At 43.3% G+C, this 23,621-nt stretch overlaps 1 protein-coding gene across 2 annotated transcripts in view; it reads left to right on the forward strand.

Annotated features, from left to right (window-relative positions):
• The window catches only part of CATSPERE (catsper channel auxiliary subunit epsilon), a 196,699-nt gene extending 182,795 nt beyond the window's left edge, over nucleotides 1-13,904 (forward strand). Inside the window, exons 19-22 of one of the 2 annotated variants that reach the window (XM_040451860.1) lie at nucleotides 1,198-1,284; nucleotides 2,393-2,550; nucleotides 7,045-7,098; nucleotides 13,456-13,904. In XM_040451860.1, the coding sequence (XP_040307794.1) occupies nucleotides 1,198-1,284; nucleotides 2,393-2,550; nucleotides 7,045-7,098; nucleotides 13,456-13,609 (453 nt within the window). In that variant the 3' untranslated portion in view covers nucleotides 13,610-13,904. Of the gene's footprint in view, nucleotides 1-1,197; nucleotides 1,285-1,522; nucleotides 1,767-2,392; nucleotides 2,551-7,044; nucleotides 7,099-13,455 lie in introns of those variants that run through there. The other variant, XR_005783631.1, reaches the window with a different exon arrangement.
• The last annotated feature ends 9,717 nt before the right edge of the window (nucleotides 13,905-23,621 follow it).

Consider the following 23,621-nt stretch of genomic DNA (forward strand, 5'->3'; position numbering starts at 1 on the left):
TTGAGCCCCGCGTTGGGCTCTGTGCTGACAGCTCAGAGCCTGGAGGCTACTTTGGATTCTGTGTCTTCCTCTCTCTCTGCCCCTCTCCCGCTCATGCACTCGCTCGCTCTCTCTCTCTCTCTCTCTCAAAAATAAAAACATTAAAAAAAATTGTTTTTTTAAATCACGCATCCTGACAAGTTTTGTTTATTTTATAAATGAAGAGCTGGAATATCATTTGAAAATCAAAGAAAGCCACTATATTAACAGAGTAAAGAACAATAAGCATGGATTATTATAATAGTTGAAAAGCCATTAGGTTAACATTATATACATATGTAGCCATATGTAACATTATTTTAAAAATACACCTTGGAATTCTCAGGGTCATGAGTTTAAGCTCCACATTGGGAGTGGAGCCTACTTAAAAAAAATAAAGAATAGCACCAAAATAAATCGTAGAAAATTATAAGTATATGGTAACTTCTTTAACCTAATAAAATGTAACTACAAAAAAAAAATTATAGAAACTTCTTACTTAGTGGTGAAAATTTGAAAGCCTTCTTTCTGGAGCCAGGAGTGAAATGAGGGTGTCAGTCATCACCACTTCTATACAACATTGTGTCCGATCTCTGTAACAAGGCAAATGATACAATGCAAAGTAATTAAAAGCATGAGAATTGGAAAGGAAGAAATAAGATGGTCATATTCACCGATAACATTACTTTTCATGTGAAACACTTAAAATAAGTGAGTTTCCCTTTTCTTCAAGGTCAATATACAACTGTCAATTGTTCCCCTTTATATCAGCAAACATTTAAGGAATTAAAAAATAAATAAATATACATTTTTCAATGACATTAAATATATTAAATATTAGGAATGAGTTTATATACATGTGTATATATACAAAACATATGTGTGTGCGCAATTTTCTATTAGGTTTTTTATTTTAATTCCAGTAGAGTCGACCTACGGCGTTATATTTGCATCAGGTGCACAATATAGTGACTCAACAGTTCCATCCTGGTCATCACAAGAACACTCCTTCATTCCCATGACCTGCTTCATCCATCTCCCCCACCCACCTCCATTCTGGTGACCATCATTGTGTTCTCCACAGTTAAAAGTAGATTTCTTGGTTTCTCTCTCTCTCTCTTTTTTTCCTTTGCTCATTTGTTTGTCTGTTAACTTCCTATATGTACAATTATTTGCCAGAGTGGTTGTTTAAATGAAGCCCAGACATGGAAGTCAATGATTGAGCTTAACAAGCACCTCCCACTAGAAGAAGTCTGGGGACCTGAGGTAAGGAAATTATTACCCAGAAAACTTTATTTGTAATAACTAAATTGGCATTTCAGCATTAACAAAAGCTTGATGGAAACATTCTGGATTTAAATTTGTTTCTGCAACTCACATCCAATTTTTCTATTGCATTAGTATTATGATTTCAAAAGTGCTTCATCTTATTCCTGTTTGATCTTCCATTGTTCCTGTGTTACCAACAATTTTAACTTTTTTCTGCTAAAACCTGTGTTTGCAGATTTATTAAATACCTGACAAACACGTTGAAGCATTGAGAGTAAGTCTTTCTAAAGAACACCTGAAGTTTCAATTTTTGTACAACGAAAAGACCACTTCTGAATGCCAACTATCAGTCCCATACTATAATATTTTCCATTTTTTCAATCGAACTTTCTTGAATTGAAATTAATTTATGTTATATGGAAAATCAAATCATATCTCATGAATAAAAGGGACCTATACAGTACCTGAGCCTGTAAAATGTAAGTCCTACAACAGGAATGTTACTTTACTTCTACATTAGAATCTGTGCATGTCAAGACAGAGATATATATACAAAAAAATATGTATTATCCTCTATATTCCCAGCTCTAAGCATTCCACTTTCCATCCACCACTCCCAACCCTTCCAGCAACATAACCCTAGAACCTTGACTGTGACAATCCTTTGGACAATCCTTCAACCTCAAAATGACCTTCAATCCAGTGACCCCACCACCCTCACCCCACCCCCAGGTTCTCTTGCTCTTTATTCAGCTTAAATTCCATGGTCAATAATTCTATCACTCTGTTGATATGTACCCTGAATTCCCTCCTTCCTCACACTTCTTCAGACTTGTGTGGCTAAATCACAACCCTTATTAAATCCAACTGTCCACCTTGACATCTGACTGGTGGTTGGAGGAAGACACACCCATGCTGACTGGTTTCACTTTAATTTCATGATTAAAACCATCCCTTAATACTGCCCAACAAACATAAGTGTATTTCTCCAGATCATTCCCTTCTCCCCTCTAGCTATCACATACTTTCTCCTCTCTCCTATAATCTGCAACACCTCTTCCCCTAGAAAACAACCCTAAGGTTTTTGTCTTTGTTTCCTGTTCAGAACTATAAACACTGTTTTTCTTATGCTATTGGAAAACCGGGAGACTTGAATCAACCGTATGAGATTATCAACAAGTCTAACTATAACCATTTAGTTTGGCCCGTAGACCATTCTGGAATGTATGTGTTTCGTGTGAAGATCCTGGATCCAAACTATAGGTGAATATAAATATTTTATTGTAATAGTTTTAGCATCTATTTAAAGGGATAATCATGGGATTGAATAAAATTTCTACTCCACTCTACAAAGTCCAATAAATGAGTTACACTAAAACATGACAACATCATATAAGGTAAGAGGGAACCCAAAAAGATATATGCACCCCCATGTTCATGACAGCATTATTTATAATAGCCAAGGCATGGAGGGAGACTAAGTGCCCATTAATGAGTGAATGATAAAGAAAATGTGGTATATATAAGTATAGAATGGAGTATTATTCAGCCATAAAAAGGAAGGAAATCCTCTACCTCAAGAAGGAAGAAAAATCTCAAATAAACAACTTAACTTTACACTTCGTAGAACTAGAAAAAGAGGAAGGCCCAGAGTTAGTAAATGGAAGGAAATAACAAAGATCAGAGCGGAAATAGAGACTAAAAAGACAGTAGAAACTAAGAGTTGGTTTTTGAAAAGGTAAACAAAACAGACAAAATTTTTGCTAGATTCAATAGGAAAAAAGAGAGAGGACTCAAATAAAATTGGAAATGAAAGAGAAGTTACAACTGATACCAAAGGAATACATAGGATCATAAGAACTACTATAAGCAATTATATGCCAACAAGTTAGACAACCTAGAAGAAATGGGTAAACTCTTAGAAACATACAACCTACCAAGACTGAATCATGAAGAAAATGGAAAATCAGGGGCACCTGGGTGGCTCAGTCGGTTGAGTATCTGTTTAAGTCCAGCTCAGGTCATGATCCCAGGGTGGTGTTATCAGGCCCTGTGTCTCACTCTGTGCTGAGCATGGGACCTGTTTGGGATTCTCTCTCTCTCCCTTTGCACCTCTCCTCCTCCTCCTCCTCCTCCTCCTCCTCCTCCTCCTTCTTCTTCTTCTTCTTCTTCTTCTCTCTCTCTCTCTCTCAAATTAAAAAAAAAAAAAAAAAAAGGAAAATCTGATTAGACTGACTACTAGTAAGGAGAGTGAATCAGTAAGAAAAAGAAACTCTCAACAAAAGTCCAAGACCAGATGGCTTCACTGGTAAATTCTACCAAACATTTAAAGAATATCTAACCTCCTCAAAATTTTCTGAAAAATGCAAGAGAAAAGAATGTTTCTAAACCCATTTTATGAGGCCAACATTACTAGTACCAAAACCAGACAAAGATACCACGAGAAAAGAAAATTATAGGTCATTATCCTTGATGAACATAGATACAAAAATCCTCAAGGAAATATTACCAAACCAAATTCAACAATACATTTAAAAAGGACCATATACTATGATCGAGTGGATTTATCCCAGGGATACAAGGATGATTTGATATCTGCAAATTAATCAGTGTGATACACATTAACAAAACGAAAGATAAAAACCATATGATGATCTCACTAGATGCAGAAAAGTATTTGACAAAATCCAACATTAATTTATTATTTAAAAAAAAAACTCAACAAAGTGGAGAAGGAACATGCCTCAACATAATAAAGGCCATATATGACAAGTCCTTGGTTAGCATCATACTGAATGCAGAGAAGCTGAAAGCCTTTCCCCTAAGATCAAGAACAAAGATGAGAGACAGAGATGCCCACTTTTAGTTTTGTTCCACATAGAATTGGAAGTCCTATCCAGAGCAATTAGGCAAGAAAAAGAAATAAAAGGCATACAAATCAGAAAGGAAGAAGCAAAATGTTCACTATTTGCAGTTGACATGATATTATATTTGGAAACCCCTAAAGACTCCACCCAAAAAAAAAAAACTGTTAGAACTAATGAACAAAGTCAGTAATGTGGCGGGAAACAAAATGAATATATAAAAATCAGTTATGTTTCTATATACTAATAATGAACTATGAGGCAGAGAAATTAAGAAAATCTCATTTACAATTGCATCAAAAAGAACAAAATACCTAGGAATAAATTTTTTTGTAATTTTTTTAACATTTACTTATTTTTTGAGACACAGAGACCGAGCATGAGTCGGGGAGGGGCAGAGAGCGAGGCAGTCACGGATTCCGAAGCAGGCTCCAGGCTCCGAGCTGTCAGCACAGAGCCCAACATGGGGCTCAAACTCACGAACTGCGAGATCATGACCTGAGCCAAAGTTGGATGCTCAAACGACTGAGCCACCCAGGCACCCCTCCTAGGAATAAATTTAACCAAAGAGTTGAAAGACCTAGACACTCAACTCTTTGGCTAAATTTTTATAAGACAATGATGAAAGAAATTGTAGAAGTCACCAATAAATGGAAACATATTCCATGCTCATGGATTGGAATAATTAATATTGTTAAAATACCCAAAGCAAACTACAGATTCAATGCAATCCCTATCAAAATTCCAATAGCATTCTTCACAGAACGAGGACAATCCTAAAATTTATATGGAATGGAATGACAACAGACCCCAAATAGCCAAAGTCATCTTGAAAAAAAAGAATAAAGTGAGAGGCATCACCCTTCCTGATTTCAAACTATCCTACAAAGCTATTGTAATCAAAACTGTATGGTCCTGGCATAAAAACAGACACATACATCAATGGACAGAATAGAGAGGACAGAAAAAACCCACACATAGATAGTCAATTAATTTATTATAAAGGAGCCAAGAATATGCAGCAGGGAGGAAGACAGTCTCTTCAATAAATGGTGTTGGGAAAACTGGACAGCTGCATGCAAAGGAATGAAATTAGACCCCTGTCTCACACCATACACAAAAATTAATTCAAAATGGATTAAAGACACGAATGTAAGGCCTTATCCCATAAAACTGGGAGAAAACATAGGTGGGAAGCTCCTTGACTTCAGTCCTGGCCATGATTTTTTGAATCTGACACCAAAAAAAAAAAAAAAACAAAAAAAAAACAGCAAAAAGAAACAAGTGGGACTACGCCAAACTAAAAAGCTTCTGCACAGCAAAGGAAGCCATCAACAAAATGAAAAGACAACCTGTGGAAATCACACACCCAATAAGGGGTTAATCTGCAAAATATACAAAGAATTCATATAACGCAATACGAAAACAAACAATCCATTTAAAAACTAGGCTGAAGATCTGAATAGACATTTTTCCAAGACATACAGATGGCCAACAGGCATATGAAAAGGTGCTCGACGTCACTCATCATCAAGGAAATGCAGATCAAAAGAGCAACAAGATGTCACCTCACACCTGTTCAAATGGCTGTTCTCAAAAAGACAAGAGATAACAAGTGTTGGCAACGATGTGGGAAAAAGGGGATCTTGTGCACTATTGGTGGGCATGTGAATTGCTGTAGCCACTATGGAAAACACTATGGAGTTTCCTCAAAAAGCTAAAAATAGAACTACCATGTGATCCAGCAGTTCCTCTCCTGGGTATTTACCCAAAGAAAATGAAAACGCTAACTTGAAAAGATTCACCCTCCTGATCATTGCGACATTATTTACAGTAGCCAAGACATGGAAATGATGTATGTGTCCATCAATGGATGAATGGATAAAGAAGATGTGGTATATAAATACAATGGAATATTACTCGGCCGTAAAAAGAGAAGGAAATCTTGCCATTTGCTACAATATGGATGGACCTTGAAAGCTAGAATCTACTTTGGCTCGAAACCGAATTTTGCCACTGATAGATATGCCTCCTCAAGGAAATTGCTTAGTCTCTGAGCTTATTTCTTTATTTGTCGAATGAGTCTATAATTCCTCTCTTAATAGTATTCTGAGGATCAAATGAAAGGCCTGGGTAAAAATCCCTAATTTTGCTCAATCAAGTTAAGTTCCTTTCTTCTCCCTTCTCCCACATGAAGATAGGTGCAGTCGTATCATTAATGTTGATTTAGCTCTACTCTATCTCTTTCCAAGAAATAGGCTACATTATGAGAGATATTCAGTAACTTTAGAAGTTAATAACACAGTTCCATATGTCTAGTTCCTCACATTCTTAGCTTCTTGAAAGAGTCAACCTACATCAGGTGAACGTCACAGGCTCTTCGATCAGAAAAACCTGAATTCGGCTCTGCTACTTACAGCTGTGTAAACTTTTGCAAGTAGCCTAACCTATCTAAGCGTCAGTTTCTTCATCTAAAAGAAAGGGTTCCTGTGAGGATTCAGCAGATAATTCATGGAAGGTATTTGGTACACTGCCTGGTACAAAGGAAACAGATAGTATTCGCTTTCAATAAGTACTAATGCTCAGTAAAACATTATTATTATTATTATTATTGCTGTTGCCTCGGGACCCACCATCAAAACGATGCAAAGCTGTTAAGAGGACCATGAAATCGCACTGACAAGCTCTGAGAAATTATACAGCAAGCAGGCCAAGTCACACATATGGAAAAACCATCATGGCTGTTATGCAAATGCATCTAGTCTCTCCATTACCGAGAAATTGACACCTTAATTAGGATAATACATGATTTGATCATTACCGTAAAGATTTGGATGGAGTCTTAATATATTGCACTTAATTTCATCTTTAATATTATTTTTCTGATTTGCAGTTTCTGTAACCTAACAACTATCTTTGCAATAGAGACCTTCGGAATGATTCCCAGGTAATGCCCGGTGCCTAATCAGATTTTAATGAGGGAAGTTGTAAAAGACAAGGGTGGCAGCTAAAAAAAGGAAAAACCTCTCTCCCCCATTTCCCTGGGACCCTAATACTTCTGCCCTATATGTGATACCCTAAAATTGTATGTATCAATCATCCCAGGGATGAGGCTGGAAGGAGTTTCTGAGAATTGTTACTGCAGCTGGGGGTCCCCTTCTGTTTCATCCCCCAGTGCCTGCTGTCTTCCCATCCAACGCCTCTTTGAACCCCACTTAAGGGCCAGACTGTAGGCTGCAGTGGTGGAGACTGGGAGCAGACACTGGCTGTGCCCCCAATGACCCCAGGTCCGCCCTTGACCACTGGCCATATTCTTATGCATCCAGGAAACAGGTAGCAAAGGCATTTTCCTGGACCCAACTTGAGTTTCCCAGGAGGGCAGAGTAAGGAGTCTTCATGCTCACCCTGGGGTCACAAATGACTTTGCATCTCTGTCCTGGGCCTGGTTTTTGTAAAATTTTAAAAAATGGAAGACAAACAATTAAGTTTACTTACGGCCCTACTTCAAACATTACTGACTCCTTGATGTTTTGTACCAACGGGAGATCAATAGTGTGAATAACCTACAAATGAGATGAGCCATGTGTTATTTCGAAGTGACTTTGGGAAACATGTATAGCGTTTGGCAGTGACTTCCCTTCCTAATGAGGATTCGATTGGCATGTTTGATTTCGATGAATATTAATAACATCCGTCCACCCAAGTATCCACCATCAGAAGGGGGCATTGGTGAGTTGGAGAGGACAGAAGACAGTGAAGGAGGATTTCACCCAGTCGCCCCAGCTCACCTCCTAGTAGCTGGGATTTTAGCAGCCAGCGCATATGGTGCAGCCTAGGGAACAGTCTGTAGGTTAGTGAGCCCTGAACGGGGGCGGCAGAGGAGAGAAGGGGTTAGCTGGTGGTGGACATTTTCCTAGCAAGAAAGCCCTTTTCATGAGCAAACATTGGCTGAAGACCAGCCTGTAGGAGGCAGACATTTAGTGCTCCCTTGCCTTTTGGCCCAGTCTCAACCACTTCCCCAGATTTTCCACTGGGTCCTTTGGAGTTGCTACCATTTAACCAGCAAACTCACCTAAATCCTCAACCATCCTCTGAGCTCCCCCCTCTTATCTCCCTCTCCCCCGCCCCCAGGACACTGCTTCACCTTCAGCCCTCTAGAATGCTGGCTGTTTATTTCCCAATGACCCCCAGGTGCCTCGCAGTGCCATTACCACTGTCGGATCATTATTTATCCCGGTTCTTCTAAAACAAAACTAAAACGTATCTTTTTCAACACCCACCCTTTGAGGCTCATGGCATCCGCTGTACCTCCGCCCTTTCTCTGTGTTGCCGCATCCTCCCCAAAGTCCTCTCCACTCATTGATGACCTTGGCCCTGCCGTGCTGTTTCCACCTCCATATCAGTCCCCACCATCTGTGCCCACATGGCTAACCCTGCCAACATCAAGGCCTTTCCTCATCCTGAGTGTCCTCTTCCTCTGCTGTGTTTCCACCACCCACTCCCATAGTCACACTGAGGACACTGGCATTACTGTCAGAATGTCTCTGCTTCCCGAAGCATCCGCTCAGACATCCCATTCTCTGACCTTCCAGCTTGCTACTCCAGCTATACTCACCACAGCTCTGCATTGTTCCCATTGGGACCTCCACTTCTACTTTCAATTTCTCCTTTTTTATTTAGTATCTTCTTACACTTTATTCCTTCAGTAGCACTAGTATCTCCTTACCTTTCTGGAATTTAGCGCCCCACAGCGCTCTGTGATTACACCTGAACGGCCAAGTGTCGGTAAAGAAAGTGACACAACAGGGCAGATTAATCACCGACTTCATGTAGGTCACCAACACTACCTGAGAATCTTCCTATCTTTCTCTGGCCAACCAACGTCTCTACTCTCCATAACGACCTCGGACCTTATCTAATTAGCTTCCTCCTTGGACCATCTTTACTTAACAACCATCAGATGAGCTTGTCTCCACCATTCCAGGGAAATTAGAAGCCAGCACCCGGGAACACTCCTGATTCCTGATTCCAAACATATAAATCTGCAAACACCTATATCCATTCTCTCCTTTTTCCATCCTGTTACAGTTAAAGAAATTTTATTTGTCCTCTTTAATTCTTCCTCCTGTGCTTTGAACCCTCTTACTTTCTAAGGAAACTTCCAAATCCATTATTTCTTCTCTCTTTTGTATATTAAACTTTTCCTCTCAACTAGATCCTCCTCGTAGGCTTTTAATCACCCCCAAGTTTTTAATTTAAATAAACTGATAAAACCTTGGGGTGCCTGGGTGGCTCAGTTGGTTAAGCCAAGGTCTGTTTCTTGAGTTTTCTCTTGTTCTTTTGTTTGGAACAAATTTCTTCCGTTTCTTCATTTCCTTTGACTGCATTGGCTTCTGACTTAGAGAAGACAGCCTCTTTTCAATAGTCTTGTAGGATTGGTCTCAGGGAGGAGATGAACCTTATTGTTCAGTCTGGCCCTAGCTGTTGGTTGTCTCTCAAACCTTTGACTGTCCAAGATGCTTTCTTTAAACATTTTTTTTTTAATGTTTATTTTTGAGACAGAGACAGAACATGAGTGGGGGAAGGGACAGAGAGAGAGAGAGACAGACAGACAGACAGACAGACAGACAGTATCCGAAGCAGGCTCCAGGCTCTGAGCTGTCAGCACAGAGCCCGATGCGGGGCCCAAACCCACTAATCGTGAGCTCATGACCTGAGCCCAAGTCAGACGCTTAACTGACTGAGCCACCCAGGTGCCCCTATCCAAGGTGCCTTCTTAATTCTGAGGGTTTTCTAATAGTTGAGGGTGTGCCAAGACCTGCCAGCCTCCCAAAGAAGAGGACCTCAGTCAGCACCTGGATGCAAGCTGATTGGAAACTGGACACATAGGCAGTGGCTTTTCAAGTATGCAAATAGACCTCTTTCAGGGAAAAGACTGGGAGATGGGTGTTCCTGTCTGTTCCCTCTGTGCCAAATCCTGGGTTAATCTCAGCTAAATGGAGTTTGTCACACTCCTACAGGACTAGTGAATGTAAGTTCTCCTGACAACCAGAGTCAGGCGATAAAGGGAGTGTCCCCTGCATGGCAGCCATAGAAGCTGGGGCCACCGGTCATGTGCAGAAGCTCCTTTCAGAGAGATACCAGTGGTCGAAGGAAAAGCAGAGAGAATGTTAAGATGGCACTTGCCACACTCCCAAGTGTCTGGAAAGGATTTCAGTCAGCCCCTTGATGTGTGTTAAATCAGGAGCCTGAACCCCAGACCATAACTTGTAAGACAAGCAAATAGACCTCTTCATGGAAAGATGAGGAGATGGGCATTTCAGTCTGCTCTCTCTGGGCTGAGGGTTAAGGGGGGCTTAGCTCCTGCAAGTGCTCAGGATCCCTTTTCTGCGCTGCCTCGTGGGTCTCATAGATACAAGTCCGGTTGGCTCTCAGAGCTAAGTGTTTGGGGGGCCTGTCCCTCAGGTGGAACTCTTGTAGATTGAGACTCTAGATGTTGGGTCCAAACCCTTCAGGCTTCAGGGACAAGCTCCTGGTTGTGTGTTGCTGTGCTGGGTGTGGGGTTTATGGTCAGATTGTGTTCTAGTCACTCCTACCCATTTCGATGTGGGTGGATTTTTTCTCATTCACCCAATGTGTAGATGTTGCTCAGCTAGTTTCTGGATTTCTTTTGGAGAGAACTGTTCCTCAGATAGCTGTGGCATGGGTGTGATGGTGGAAGGAGGTGAGTTCAAGAGCCTCCTATGTCACCATCTTGAACCGGAACTGGCCTGCACTGAACCTGATATTTACCAGCCCTCATCTTATTTCCCGTTTCATCAGTGTTGACTCTTCCTTTGACTGCTGTATTGCTTTATGGGTTTTCCTAAACTTCTATAGCCAGTCTCTCTCAAGTAAAGAGAGCCTCAACCTCCTTCAGCAGCCAGTAAATGTTGACTTTGCCCAGGGCTCAGCCCTGGTCTCATGAGCTTCTCATCCTGGCAAGCTCAGCCATACTCATGGCTTCAGTAAGCATCTATCTATATACGCATGACTCCCAAATCACATCTCTGGCCTGTCCAGAGCCAAAGATCCTACCATATACTTAACGTCTTGTTTTAGATGTCTCAGAGACTGGTCAAGCTGGACATGTCCAAAAGTGGTCTCGTGATCTTATCACCCGTTCCCTTACCCCATTATTTGTCCCACTCTAAAACCGATCCGTTGGGGTAATTGCATACATCCCTGCAGGTTGTCTCTGCACAGCTCCAAGAGAATCCATTCACATGGGCTATAATATGAATGGTGCCTTCAGGAGATGAACAGTACAGCAACCCTGTGTTCCTGTGTTCCTTCTCTCAGGAAATAGCACATTGAACTGTACAAGCCAAACATCTACAAGTCAAAAAGAAAAAATAAATAAATAAGTAAATAAAATACCAAAAAAACAAAAACAAAAACGAAAAACCAAAAAACCTAGGGCTCACGTTCATTTCTCTATTTCCCCCAGCTCATCCAGTCACTGATTCTCATTCATTCAATCTCCTGAACCGCCCTTTAATGAGTCCGCTTCCCACCAAGCCTATCGCCACCTCTCCAATCCAAGCTACCATGATCTCAGATGGGAACAGCTGCAGTAGACACCTAACACATCTTGCCTCATTCAGTTCTATTTTCTTCTAGTTCATTTCCTTCGCTGGGGCCAAAGTGATCTTTTCAAATGCTAATTTTATAGCCTGAAACACTTAGGGTTTTTTTTCCTTAAAATAGTAACTCCACAACAAGGCTTAGAAGACCTACCATGATCTGGCCCCCACCTACTTTGCCAATCTCATCTTGCATTATGCTCCCGCCATCTTCTCCGCTCTAGACCCACCGACCTTCTTTCAGTTCCCAACTTTCTCCATACTCTGTCCCGAAACAGGAACTTCACAGGTGCGATTTCTTCCATCTGGCAACTCTTCCTTACCTCTTTCCTACTTAACTTTGCCAACTACGTTTCCATTTAATTCTTCATAGTTTAGGATAATTATATTTTCCCTAAAATGGAGGCATTTCTTGACCCTATCACCAGGTTAAATCCTGCTATAGTAAGCTTTCATTGTGTTGTATCTCTCTCCTACTTAGTTCTTATCGCAAATAAAATTTTCTATTTATTTTCTCATCACTGATTAACGATTATGTCCCCACTTGAATGTAAGCTAAAGATGGGGACCATGTCTATTCTTACTTATCATTGTTTATCCAGGTACTACCACAGGACCTGGCTCATATCAGGTAATTTATTGAGTCAGTTAATTAACTTCCTCCAAGAAGGAGACCATTCACTGGAGTCAGATTAAGCTCGTATCCATATAGAAGGAAGGTCTGAGTAAGGAGGGACCTGGGGAAACTTTAACACTGCAAATAAATAATTATGGCTTAAAAAGGAACCAAAAACTGAAGTCAGATAACAGGACACCAAATAGAAAAGAGCACAGTGTTTGGCTCAAGCAATAAATCCACCCTGATGGGAGGCACCCATGCAGAGTCCCAGGTGAAGAGGCCTGGTACCCAGAGGAAAGTAGCAGAGAGAGAGAGAGAGAGAAACAGAGAGGGAGAGAGAGAGAGAGAGAGAACAAGAATGAGCAGGGGAGGGGCAGAGAGAGAGGGAGATATAGAATCCAAAGCAGGCTCCAGGCTCTGAACTGACAGCACAGAGCCTGACGCAGGGCTCGAACTCACGGACCTGAGCCAAAGTCAGATGCTTAATGGACTGAGTCACCCAGGTGCCCCAATTTATTTTTATTTTTTGAGAGACAGCATGAGCAGGGGAGGGGCAGAGGGGGAGAGAGAGAGAGAGAGAGAGAGAGAGAGAGAGAATCCCAAGCAGGCTCCAGGCTCCATCCCACAACCCTGAGATCATGACCCAAGCCAAAGTCAAGAGTCAGATGCCCAGGTGTTCCCCCTGCCCCCACTGCCAGGCATTTTTATCCAGGGAGCCCATTCTAAGGCTCCTAATCCTATTCCCACCAGTACTCTGTTCAAAGGTCACCACCACTGGAAGGCCTTCCGGATGTCTGCCCTCCCCGCCCCCCCCCCCCCCCCCCCCCCAGCAAATTTCATGTTTCTTTCTCTCATTCACCACACTCTCTGTTTTCCTCCCTGGTCTACCTTGAACACTAAGAGGCAAACGTCCTGAGGGTAGACAGGCTGTCTTACTAATCTCTGTTTGCTGTCAGTGGCATAGGAGCTAGCCATTCAAACGTTGTCTGACTAAATAAACTCACAACCAAAGTCAATGATGACTTCTAATGGACTGGTTTCTCTTCTGTTCTTGTTTCAGTCCCAGTGGCTACCTGGTTGCTGCTTTCCTCTTTGTTCTGATGCTATTGTTCTTCAGTATTCTGGTTTTGAGCTATTTCCATTACATGAGGATCTATAAACAATGTATTTACGAAACACTCAACAAATATGAAAGAACACCAAAGAATAATTAGGAGGAACCAAAGCTTGTACAGTAGGGATGTATATATATTTATGTAAAGAGAGTATGTATATATACTTACATTGCAAGTGTGTGTGTGACCAAGACGTACAAAGCACATAGTATGTATCATCAAATTCAAGCTCCGAAGAATGTTTTTGAATTGCCCCGAGACGAATACCCTCATATCCGTTGTATATTACAAAATTAACGTTAAGGTGTTTGCACTTACCTTAAGGTACTCTATATGCTCTTCTATGGTGTTCTAAAAAGTTAAAATGAAGCTAACTTTGGCTGTTAACATCCTTCCTAAGAATGTGAGTAAATTTTTTGAAAGTGTATAAACGTGTCAAATATTATTTTGCGTGAAACTGCTCATATGAAACCTTAGATGGCTATAGTTCACTTATGCACAAAAGGCTTAATGTGTCCTAAATGATCTGCCTTCAGCGTATTCCAGAAGTTTTTCTAGCAGTAGAGTCACACGTGAAATGTACAACTTGTTATATTGAAAACAAGGAGCGGATGCTCTAAGTTTTAATTTTAAGTTTTAAAGTGTGATTTTCATGTTCAACATAAGCTGCTTAATTTGCCCAAGGGTCACCACAGCTTTCAAACAATCAGTATTTCTAGCAGTCAGAGTTCAACTACAGAAGCAGAACTCGTGGGAAGCGCGTGTGTGTAAAGCAATTTGTTTAAAAGAATTGGCTTATGCGATTGCGGAGGCTAGCTACACGAGAATGAAATCAACAGCAGGGACATCAAGAATACAGGATCACAGGGGCTCCTGGGTGGCTCAGTCAGTTAAGCAATTGACTTCAACCAGGTCATGATCTCATGGTTCATGGGTTCAAGCCCCGAATCGGGATCTGTGCTGACAAGCTTGGAGCCTGGAGCCTGCTTCAGATTCTGTGTCTGCCGCGCTCTCTCTGCCCCTCCCCCCCCTCAAAAAATGAATAAACATTAAAAAAAAAATAAAAACAGAAAAAAGAATAGAGGCTCACAAAGACTAGAAGATCTTGAGATGGAACCCCAGGGGCAGATCAAAGCTGCTGTCCACAGTTGGAATTTCTTATTTTACTAAAATCAAGAACAAGACAGGGATACCTGCTATTCACCACTGTTTTTGAGAGTTCTGACATTACAAGAGGAAAATAAAATAAAATAACCATTATAAGCACTGGGGGAAAGGAGAGAAAAATCCTCTCTTTCAAATATAAGATCATATGCCGAGGAAACCCAAACTTAGTCACAAGAACTACCCTATAGTTGTCTAGACTAAGATAATTTGATGGCACAATGTAAGATAAATATTTAAAAATTAGTAATTTTTCTCTAGAATGCTATATAACAACAATAGAAATAACAAAAAGTAATCTATTCATTGTAGTGACAAATTTTTTTTTATGTAATTTATTGTCGAATTGGCTTCCATACAACACCCAGTGCTCATCCCAACAAGAGCCCTCCTCAATGCCCATCCCCCACTTTCTCCTCTCCCCCACCCCCATCAACTCTCAGTTACAGAAATTAAATTTTATTTAATTACAAATCTTTAAAATCTTTATTGAAGGAGGTGAGACAAAATCTGATAAAAATATTTGATAGAAAGAAAAAACACCCGATGAGAGCAAAGGATACAGTCATTTTACAGAGGAGCATACCCAAACAGCCAATAAATGTATTTATTTTTTAAAATTTTTTTTTCAACGTTTATTTATTTTGGGGACAGAGAGAGACAGAGCATGAACGGGGGAGGGGCAGAGAGAGAGGGAGACACAGAATCGGAAACAGGCTCCAGGCTCCGAGCCATCAGCCCAGAGCCCGACGCGGGGCTCGAACTCACGGACCGCGAGATCGTGACCTGGCTGAAGTCGGACGCTTAACCGACTGCGCCACCCAGACGCCCCCCAATAAATGTATTTAAAACAACATTTTTTTTTGGTGTTTACTATGCACCAGGAATTGTTATAATAATTTACCTAATTCTCTTCAACAACGCTGTGAGATGGGAATATTATTATCCCATTGCAGAGATGAGGAAACAGGCACAAAAAATGGCAAATAATTTTTGTAAGGTCACACAGCTGCTAAGAGATGGAGGTGAAATTCACACTCAGGCACACTGACTCCAAAATCAGGTGCTGTCCACCTCTGACAGTCAACCTCACCCGCAGTCAGAAAGATACAAAGTTACAATGAGGCTGCACCCAAGGGCACAAAGTCGGAAGGGTAACTCTTGGGAAGGAATGAGGGTCAGGAAATTCTCTCGCACTTCTGAAGGAAAACCGAATTATTTCAGCCTTTTTGGAATGCGATCTGGTAAGATCTATTGAAAACATCTATGCTCTTGCGGCGCCTGGGGTGGCTCAGTCCGTTAAGCGTCCGACTTGGGCTCAGGTTGTGATCTAACAATTCAAGAGTTCAAGTTCGAGTTTGAGCCCTGTGTCCAGCTCGGAGCCTGGAGCCTGCTTCGGATTCGGTGTCTCCCTCGCTCTCTGCCCCTCCCCCGCTTGCACTCTGTCTCTCAAAAATAAACATTTAAATTTTTTTTTTTTAGTAAAATAAAAAATACGTATATATGCACGCTCTTAGACCCAGAAATTCCACTCTTAGGAATCTATTTATGGGATGAGATGGGATGGAAAGGAGATATATATACATATATATATCCTACGAGTAGGATAGAGAGAGAGAGAGAGAGATATAGATATATATATATATATCTTACTCGTAGGATATATATATATATATATATGGATATATATAGAGAGAGAGATATACGGAATCTATATATACGTATATGCTGTATCATTGGTTGTCATGACAAAACTCTACAAAAAGAACTAATGCCTATCAATAGGTGAAGAGTTGAATCGATTGATTATACGTTGACCATATAGATCAATCTGTACTAGTCGATTTGAGAGATTTTCCACGAGGTTTTGTTGAATGAGAACACAGAGAAGTAGTTAAAGTATGATCTTACAAACAAAAGAAAACCTCTGTGTGTGAGAACATGAAGAAACGTTCGGAAGGATCCATCACATTCCGTTAACGCTGTGTGCCTGTGTGCGGGTGTCTGTGGGTCACTGTGGGAGGGGAGTGGGGATATATCAAGAGATGTGGGGATATATCAAGAGAAGTTCTAAATCAAACCCTTAAAAGGGCGGAAGAGGAAACAATAGAGGAGTAGCACGTAAAACTCTCCTTATTGTAAAACAGCATCTGTGATGTAATTCCAAGTGACATTTGCTTTCTTGCTCTCGTTCCAGCCACATTGAACTTACACCATTTTTATTCATACAAAAATAAAACTCCTTTCATCGTGAACAAAAACATGGGAGACGAGGAAGGGGAGACAGTAAGTGGAGGCAACTCTTTCAGAGAGTTCCTTTGTTCCTGTGACAGGGAGCAAAGAAATGGAGGCCAACACAAGGCAGAGGTGAGGCCGGGAAGATGTTCTGAAATACTGAGAGGTATCGTCCGGGAGCTAGGGAAAACCAGCAGAGGCGGCGGATAACTGCTGGACCAAAATCTTGAGGAGGCAAGATAGCTGTGATCCAGCGCTGACCCTAAGGATGGAACATTTCACCCACTGCTACGGGGGGGAGCCAGAGTGCCGGGGTACCCGTGTAGGTGGGGCGGCAGGAAAATGAGCAGTGTGGCGGCCTTGGGAATGCTCCTGGCGGGCCTCCAAACGAAGATGTGCGACTGAGCCAGGAAATCGGCAGCTGCCTTCGGGCGTCCACCACACTTGCACCAAGGCCACACGTGCACCCTCAGGCTGCTCCCCTCCGGTGACAGGGTACAGAGGGGATACTGAGGCAGACTGGATCCTAGGTAGACCAGGACCCCTGCGGCCTGCCTCAGGGACTCCTGAAGGCTTCTCAAACTTTCCTTATGTCGCATGGCCCCTGTAAGGTGGTGTGGAGACCCCCACCCGATCTCTGTCTCTCGCCCTCTTTTCTCTCTCTGGTGATTCTCCCGACCTTCCACTACTTCGCATTTCCTTTCAGGGAGTACTTCCTCTAATAAAATCACTGCATACTTAATCCCGTGTTGGCGACTGCTTCTCAGAGGCCTGGGCCAATGCAGCAGTGACCCGAGTGGTCTGAGCAAATGGGCAGGCAGAGGGGATTTGAGACTGGCCCAGCACCCAGCAGGCAGAGACAGCACCATCCTGGAAGGTATGAGGGGCCGCAAAAGTTTCTGGCTCAAGCTCATGGTTCAGTTGCTAAAGTTTTCATTGGTAGTGACCTGGGAAATGTCCCGGTGGGAGTGCTAGCGGGTGTCATGGAGCAAGCATTTGAAAAGCATGGACTAACAAAGACAACAGAGTCCCCTGGTTCTTGCTAAATTACGTATGTTTTTCATTGAAATATAATTGACATACAACATTGTGTAAGTTCAACGTGCGTTGATTTGACATTTACATGTCGCGAGAGGACTACCATTGTGGCATTAACTAACACCCCTGTTGTGTCACATAATCATTTCCCTTTTTGTGGTGGGAACAACTCAACATCTAATCTTTCAGCAACTGTGAAGTTTATGATGATCGTTGACTATAGTCACCGCACCGTGCCATAGCTCTCCATTGTCTGCTAGTTCCAAGTCTGTGCCCTTAAACAGCATATGCCCAATTCCCCCACCCCTCTGCCTCTGGTAACCCCCATTCTACTCTGTTTTTAGAGGTTGGCTTTTGAGGATTCCACATATAAGTGATATCACACAGTATTTGTCTTCCTCTATCTGGCTTATTTCACTTACCATAATGCCCTCAGGATCCATCCATGTTGTTGCAAACGGCAGGATCTCCTTTCTCATGGCTGAATAACGTTCCATTGGGTATATATGTACACCACATCTTCTTTACCCATTCATCCCTTCACACTTGAGTTGTTTCCATAGCTTGGCTACTGTAAGTTATGTTTCAATAAACATGGGAAAGCATATATTTCTTCAAAATCCTGTTTTCATTTCCTTTGGATATATACCCAGAATGGAACTGTTGGATCACGGGGCGGTTTTATTTTTATTTTCAGTTCATTTATTTACTTTAAGAGAGCACATTCACACAACCTTGAGAGTAGGGGAGGGACAGAGAGAGAAGGAGACAGAATCTTAAGCAGGCTCCGAGCATGGAGCCTGTTACAGGGCTCAATCCAACCGTGCGATCATGACCCGAGCCACAATCAAGAGATGGCCGCTCAACCAACTGAGCCACCCAGGGGCCCCTTATTTTTAATTTTTTGAGAACCCTCCATACTGTTTTCCATAGTGGCTGACCAAACTGCCATTCCCACCAAGAGTGCGCCAGGGTTCCCTCATCTCCACACCCTTGCCAACACTTGTTATTGCTTAACAACGTGCAGAAGGTCAGTGCGAGGCAGAGCCCCAGTGGTTCCAGGCGAAGGGTGAGAACCGGAGTGCCTCAGAGGTGGCTTATAAAAAGAGATCAACATCACCAGTAACAGAAGGACAGACACCACTGAAGCTTTGGATTCACAGGGCTCTAGAGATGCTTGAACGCTCAATCAAGGCAGGTCTGTTATGTAGAGGTTGAGGTGCTGGTAGGGATAGAGGTTGAAGTGCCGGTAGGAAAAACCTGGGATCCTGAAAACTGGAACAAGGTCGTCTGGATGGATACCTCTGAACGCACTGTCTCTCCACACCCACTCCTTCCCACACCCACCCTCTGGACATGAAGACGTTGCCCATCCGTCTCTAGTAAGTGGTCACCTCTGCTGGGCTGGGGGATGCTGCAGAAGCTCCTCCCTCACAAGAGAACGTGTGCCCCCCCCCCCCACATCCTCTCATGGACTGGTACAAAAACTAACCTTTACGTACTCACTGAGCGAGGGGAGGACTCCTGAGACTGGATTCCAAGGGTTCTTTAAAGCCGGATAAGCAAGTTCTTGATGGCTTGGAAGCATTTTCTCAGGATCTGGGATTTAACTAACACCTTAGTGAGGACCCTAAAGGAGGGGGCAAATTTACTTCTGGGGTGGCTCTCAGAAACCTGGAAAAAACAACAGCTAACTGTCAGCACATAGAAAAGCCTGAGTCCTGGCAGTTGGTAAAGGAAGGAATAAAAAGGCTCAGAGAGGTGACAGGCTGGAATGGATGGATTACAGGAGGTCCCGATGGCACACCAGTCATCAAGGACATATGATCTGACAAGAGGACCACCGGCATCACTGAGAGGCCTAGTGGTGGCTGCCACTGCAGCCAGGGACGAGAGGAGGTGAGGCAGTCACAGATGGGGTTCATTAACACCCATGGGGAGGACAAGACCCCAAAGTAAGAGAGGCTTGGTGATGGCACTTTACTTCCAGAAACCAGGGGGCCACAATTACCATAAGGACAAGGAGTGGCCATGGGGATTTGACCTGCAGGGAATTATGGAGATGGTCAATAGAATATTCTGGCAAAATTGTTGGACAGCCAACAAGGCTGTTGACTGCACCTATTAAAGAAAACAAAATGGAGGATGCGGTTAAGGGCAATCGTCTCGACAAAAAGTCAGCGTCCTTGCTCCAGTCCCCAGACCTAAGTAGATTATTAGATCCAGAATCTGCCAGTTCCCTAGGAAAAAGGGGCCCTGCAACACCAGGGCAAGTCTATAGCATGACAATTCCCCCAGAGACCTGTGGCCATCCAGTCAGTCAGCTGTATTGGTCAAAGTGGTGAAAGCACCTACACTGGTCAAAGTGGAATAGCCAGACATTTGGAGGACTTATCAGACGTAGGTCTGACTTGACAGCGATACTCAGAGGCCCAATGTGCCACCAACCCCCTTTAGCGTGGGGACCCTGAAGGGCCACAGTGGCTCCATGCCAGGGGTCCTTTCTCCAGTCCTCAAGTGCATAACTGGAATTGACATATGTGGCTGTTGGAGTAAAGCCCACATGGGGCTCCTGGACTGTGGGATAGGAATGATCATAGTTGGGACGGCCAAATGGAAACCTCTAAAACTGCTCCCCCACCCCCCCACACACACGTGGCCAAGTTAGAAAATCATTACCATTTCCAGGTGGGTAGCTGAGATTACTGTCACCATTAAGCCCTTAAGGATGCACGATTGGTAGTCTCTGTCACGTCTTTATTTCATAACCAGTCTGGCCCATGCCAAAAAAGGAAAGGATCCTGGAGAATGACCGTAGACCCCTGCAGATTTAACCAAGTAGTGGCTCCAACGACAGCTGGCATGTCAGATGTGGTGTCCGCGCTAGGGCGGGCTAATTGGACCTCGGGTATCTGGTGTGCAACTACGGACCTGGCAAATGTATCCTTTACGGTCCCTTAAGAAAAGAGGGTCAGAAGCAGTTCACGTTTACATGGAAAACAATATTCAATTATCTGCCCATCTTATAGAATTCCCAAGTACACATCGTCATACACAGAACCAAAATAGCAAACAAAGCCCATGTCTGGGCTGCTCGCAGAGTCTCGGACTCCATGCTGTTGTGGGACCCCGGTCCTTCTGTACCAATTAAGAATGAAACAGCCACCTAGGGCAGGTGATTGCCCAACTTTCAACAAGGATGATCTCTCTTTTTTTTTTTTTTAATGTTTTTATTCATTTTTGAGACAGGGAGAGACAGAGCATGAGCAGGGGAGGGGCAGAGAGAGAGGCAGACACAGAATCCGAAGCAGGCTCCAGGCTCTGAGCCGTCAGCACAGAGCCCAACGCGGGGCTCGAACTCATGGAGTGTGAGACCATGACCTGAGCTGAAGTCGGACGCTCAACCGACTGAGCCACCCAGGCGCCCCAAGGATGATCTCTATCTTAGCACCAATACGGAATAATTCTGGAGACGTGGGAAGCACAGCATTGACAGGTGAGCCGTGTGGAACTCTTACCTCCGAGCCAGGAAAAACGAAGTGTCTTGCATGAAGTGATCATCCACTCTAGGTCTACAGTGCTGGTGCCCTGCCTGGGCAGCCTCCTCAGCAGCCACTACCCAAGACTGATCAAACACAAGTCGGTACAACTATCAATGGCTGAAAAAGCCACTTCGTCAGTAGAGATACCTAAGACAAAACCCACAATTATCCTCTCAATCTTTCCATGGGGTTTTCTTCTCGGTTGGCCACTCTGAACCGGAAAACGGTTTCAAGATGTCCTGTAGAGTGTACATTTGTGCCTTTTAACCCTGGACTACCTGTCAGGCTGCAGCAGTCAAGATGCACCCCCCCACCCCCACCCCCAGCCATCCTCACCTCCTAGTAGTCACATCTGCGTGGTCTCTTCCCACACTGCACCAGAGTTGGTCTGTGTGATGTTAGGTCCCTTCCGAGATCAGGTGATAAGACACTGCGGTTTCCTTCTCTGTCACTTTGCCACTCTGGGTCACTGAGAGAACCAGCCACCAGGTGGTCGACCCTGGAAAGGCCCACGTGGTGCTGACATGTAGCCTCCTGCTACAGCTACGTAAGTGAGCTTGGAAGATTCTCCAGCCCCGGTCAAGCCTTCAGATGATGGAAACTCCCTAAGAGACCCGTTCACCTAAACATAAATCAGATGGTCTCAGACTCCCGACTTAGGAACTGTAAAATGTGTGGGGTTTTTTTAATGTTTATTTATTTGACAGAGAGAGAGAGAGAACAAGAGGGGTAGGGGAAGAGAGAGAGGGAGAATCCCAAGCAGGCTCTGTGCTAACATCTCACAAATCATGACCAGAGCTCAAATAACGAGTCAGACACTTAACCGACTGAGCCACACAGGTGCCCCTAAAATGTTGTTTTAAGCTGCCGTTTCGAGGTGTTTGCTAGCCAACAGAAAATAAGGCACTGTTAGGCTCAGTTCATGTCTACAACACAGCTCATGTAGCAATAAACTTAAAATTTATGTTCCTCTGTAATGCTTTGGAAACTTAATGTCTCCCTCTTGGTTGCCTAAGACATCGTTTGTGGGAGTTTGTATCAAGGCTCCTATCACTCAGTTTCAAATCTGCCGTTCTCGTTAGAGGCTAGGACTCCACTGCCCAGTAGGTTTCTTGGGACCAGGTACCGGAGGGACACGGGCAGGCAGGAGGAAGGGCTTCCTGTCCCCACCTTTCCTGTCTGTGTGAACTTGGCTATGCTTCTTCACCCCGGAAGGGCCGCAGGCTTCAGTAGCGTGTTTGATTTCTAATTTTTTTAATGTTTATTTCTGAGAGTGTGTGCACCAGCAGGGTAGGGGCAAAGACAGAGGGGGTCAGAGGATCCGAAGCAGGCTCTGCGCTGACAGCAGAGAGCCTGGTGCGGCACTTAAACTCACAAACCGTGAGATCGTGACCTGAGCTGAGTTGGATGCTTGAGCCACCCAGGTGCCCGTAGTATTTGATTTTTTTTTTTTTAACGTTTATTCAATTTTGAGAGACAGAGACAGAGCTCGAGCAGGGAAGGGGCAGAGAGAGAGGGAGACACAGAGGCTGAAGCAGGCTCCAGGCTCCGAGTTGTCAGCACAGAGCCGGACGCGGGGCTCAAACCCACAAACTGTGAGATCATGACCTGAGCCTGAGTGGGACGTTTAACCGACTGAGCCACCCAGGCACCCATGACAGTGAATTCTCTTCTGGATCTGATGAATTAGAAGTGACCACGGGACATGGGATGTCAGTGAATTCTCCAGAATCTGCAAATACATTAGTGTACGCAGGAAAAAAAAAAAGACTTTGCAGATGTGATTAATGAAGGATCTTGAGATGACATACTCCTGCCCAATGTAATCATGAAGGTCCTTCTAAGTGAAAGGGGGAAGCAGGAGAGTCAGAGAAGATATGAGGATAGAAAGAGGGGTCGGGGCAATGTGGCCATGAGCCGAGGAATGAGAGCAGCTTCTAGAAGCTGAGAAAGGAAGCAGATTCTCCCCTGGAGCCTCCAGAAGGAACACAGCCCTTGATTTTAGCCCAGGGAAACCCATCTGGGACTTCTAACCTCTGGAACTGTAAGATTATAAATGTGTCTTTTATATACGTTGTAGTTCCTGTTCATGTGAGACAGCAGCCATGGGAAACTAGTATCTCCGGTAGAGA

Source organism: Herpailurus yagouaroundi, unplaced genomic scaffold (genome assembly GCF_014898765.1).
Source record: "Herpailurus yagouaroundi ecotype Mexico unplaced genomic scaffold, PumYag 205, whole genome shotgun sequence".
NCBI lineage: Eukaryota > Metazoa > Chordata > Mammalia > Carnivora > Felidae > Herpailurus > Herpailurus yagouaroundi.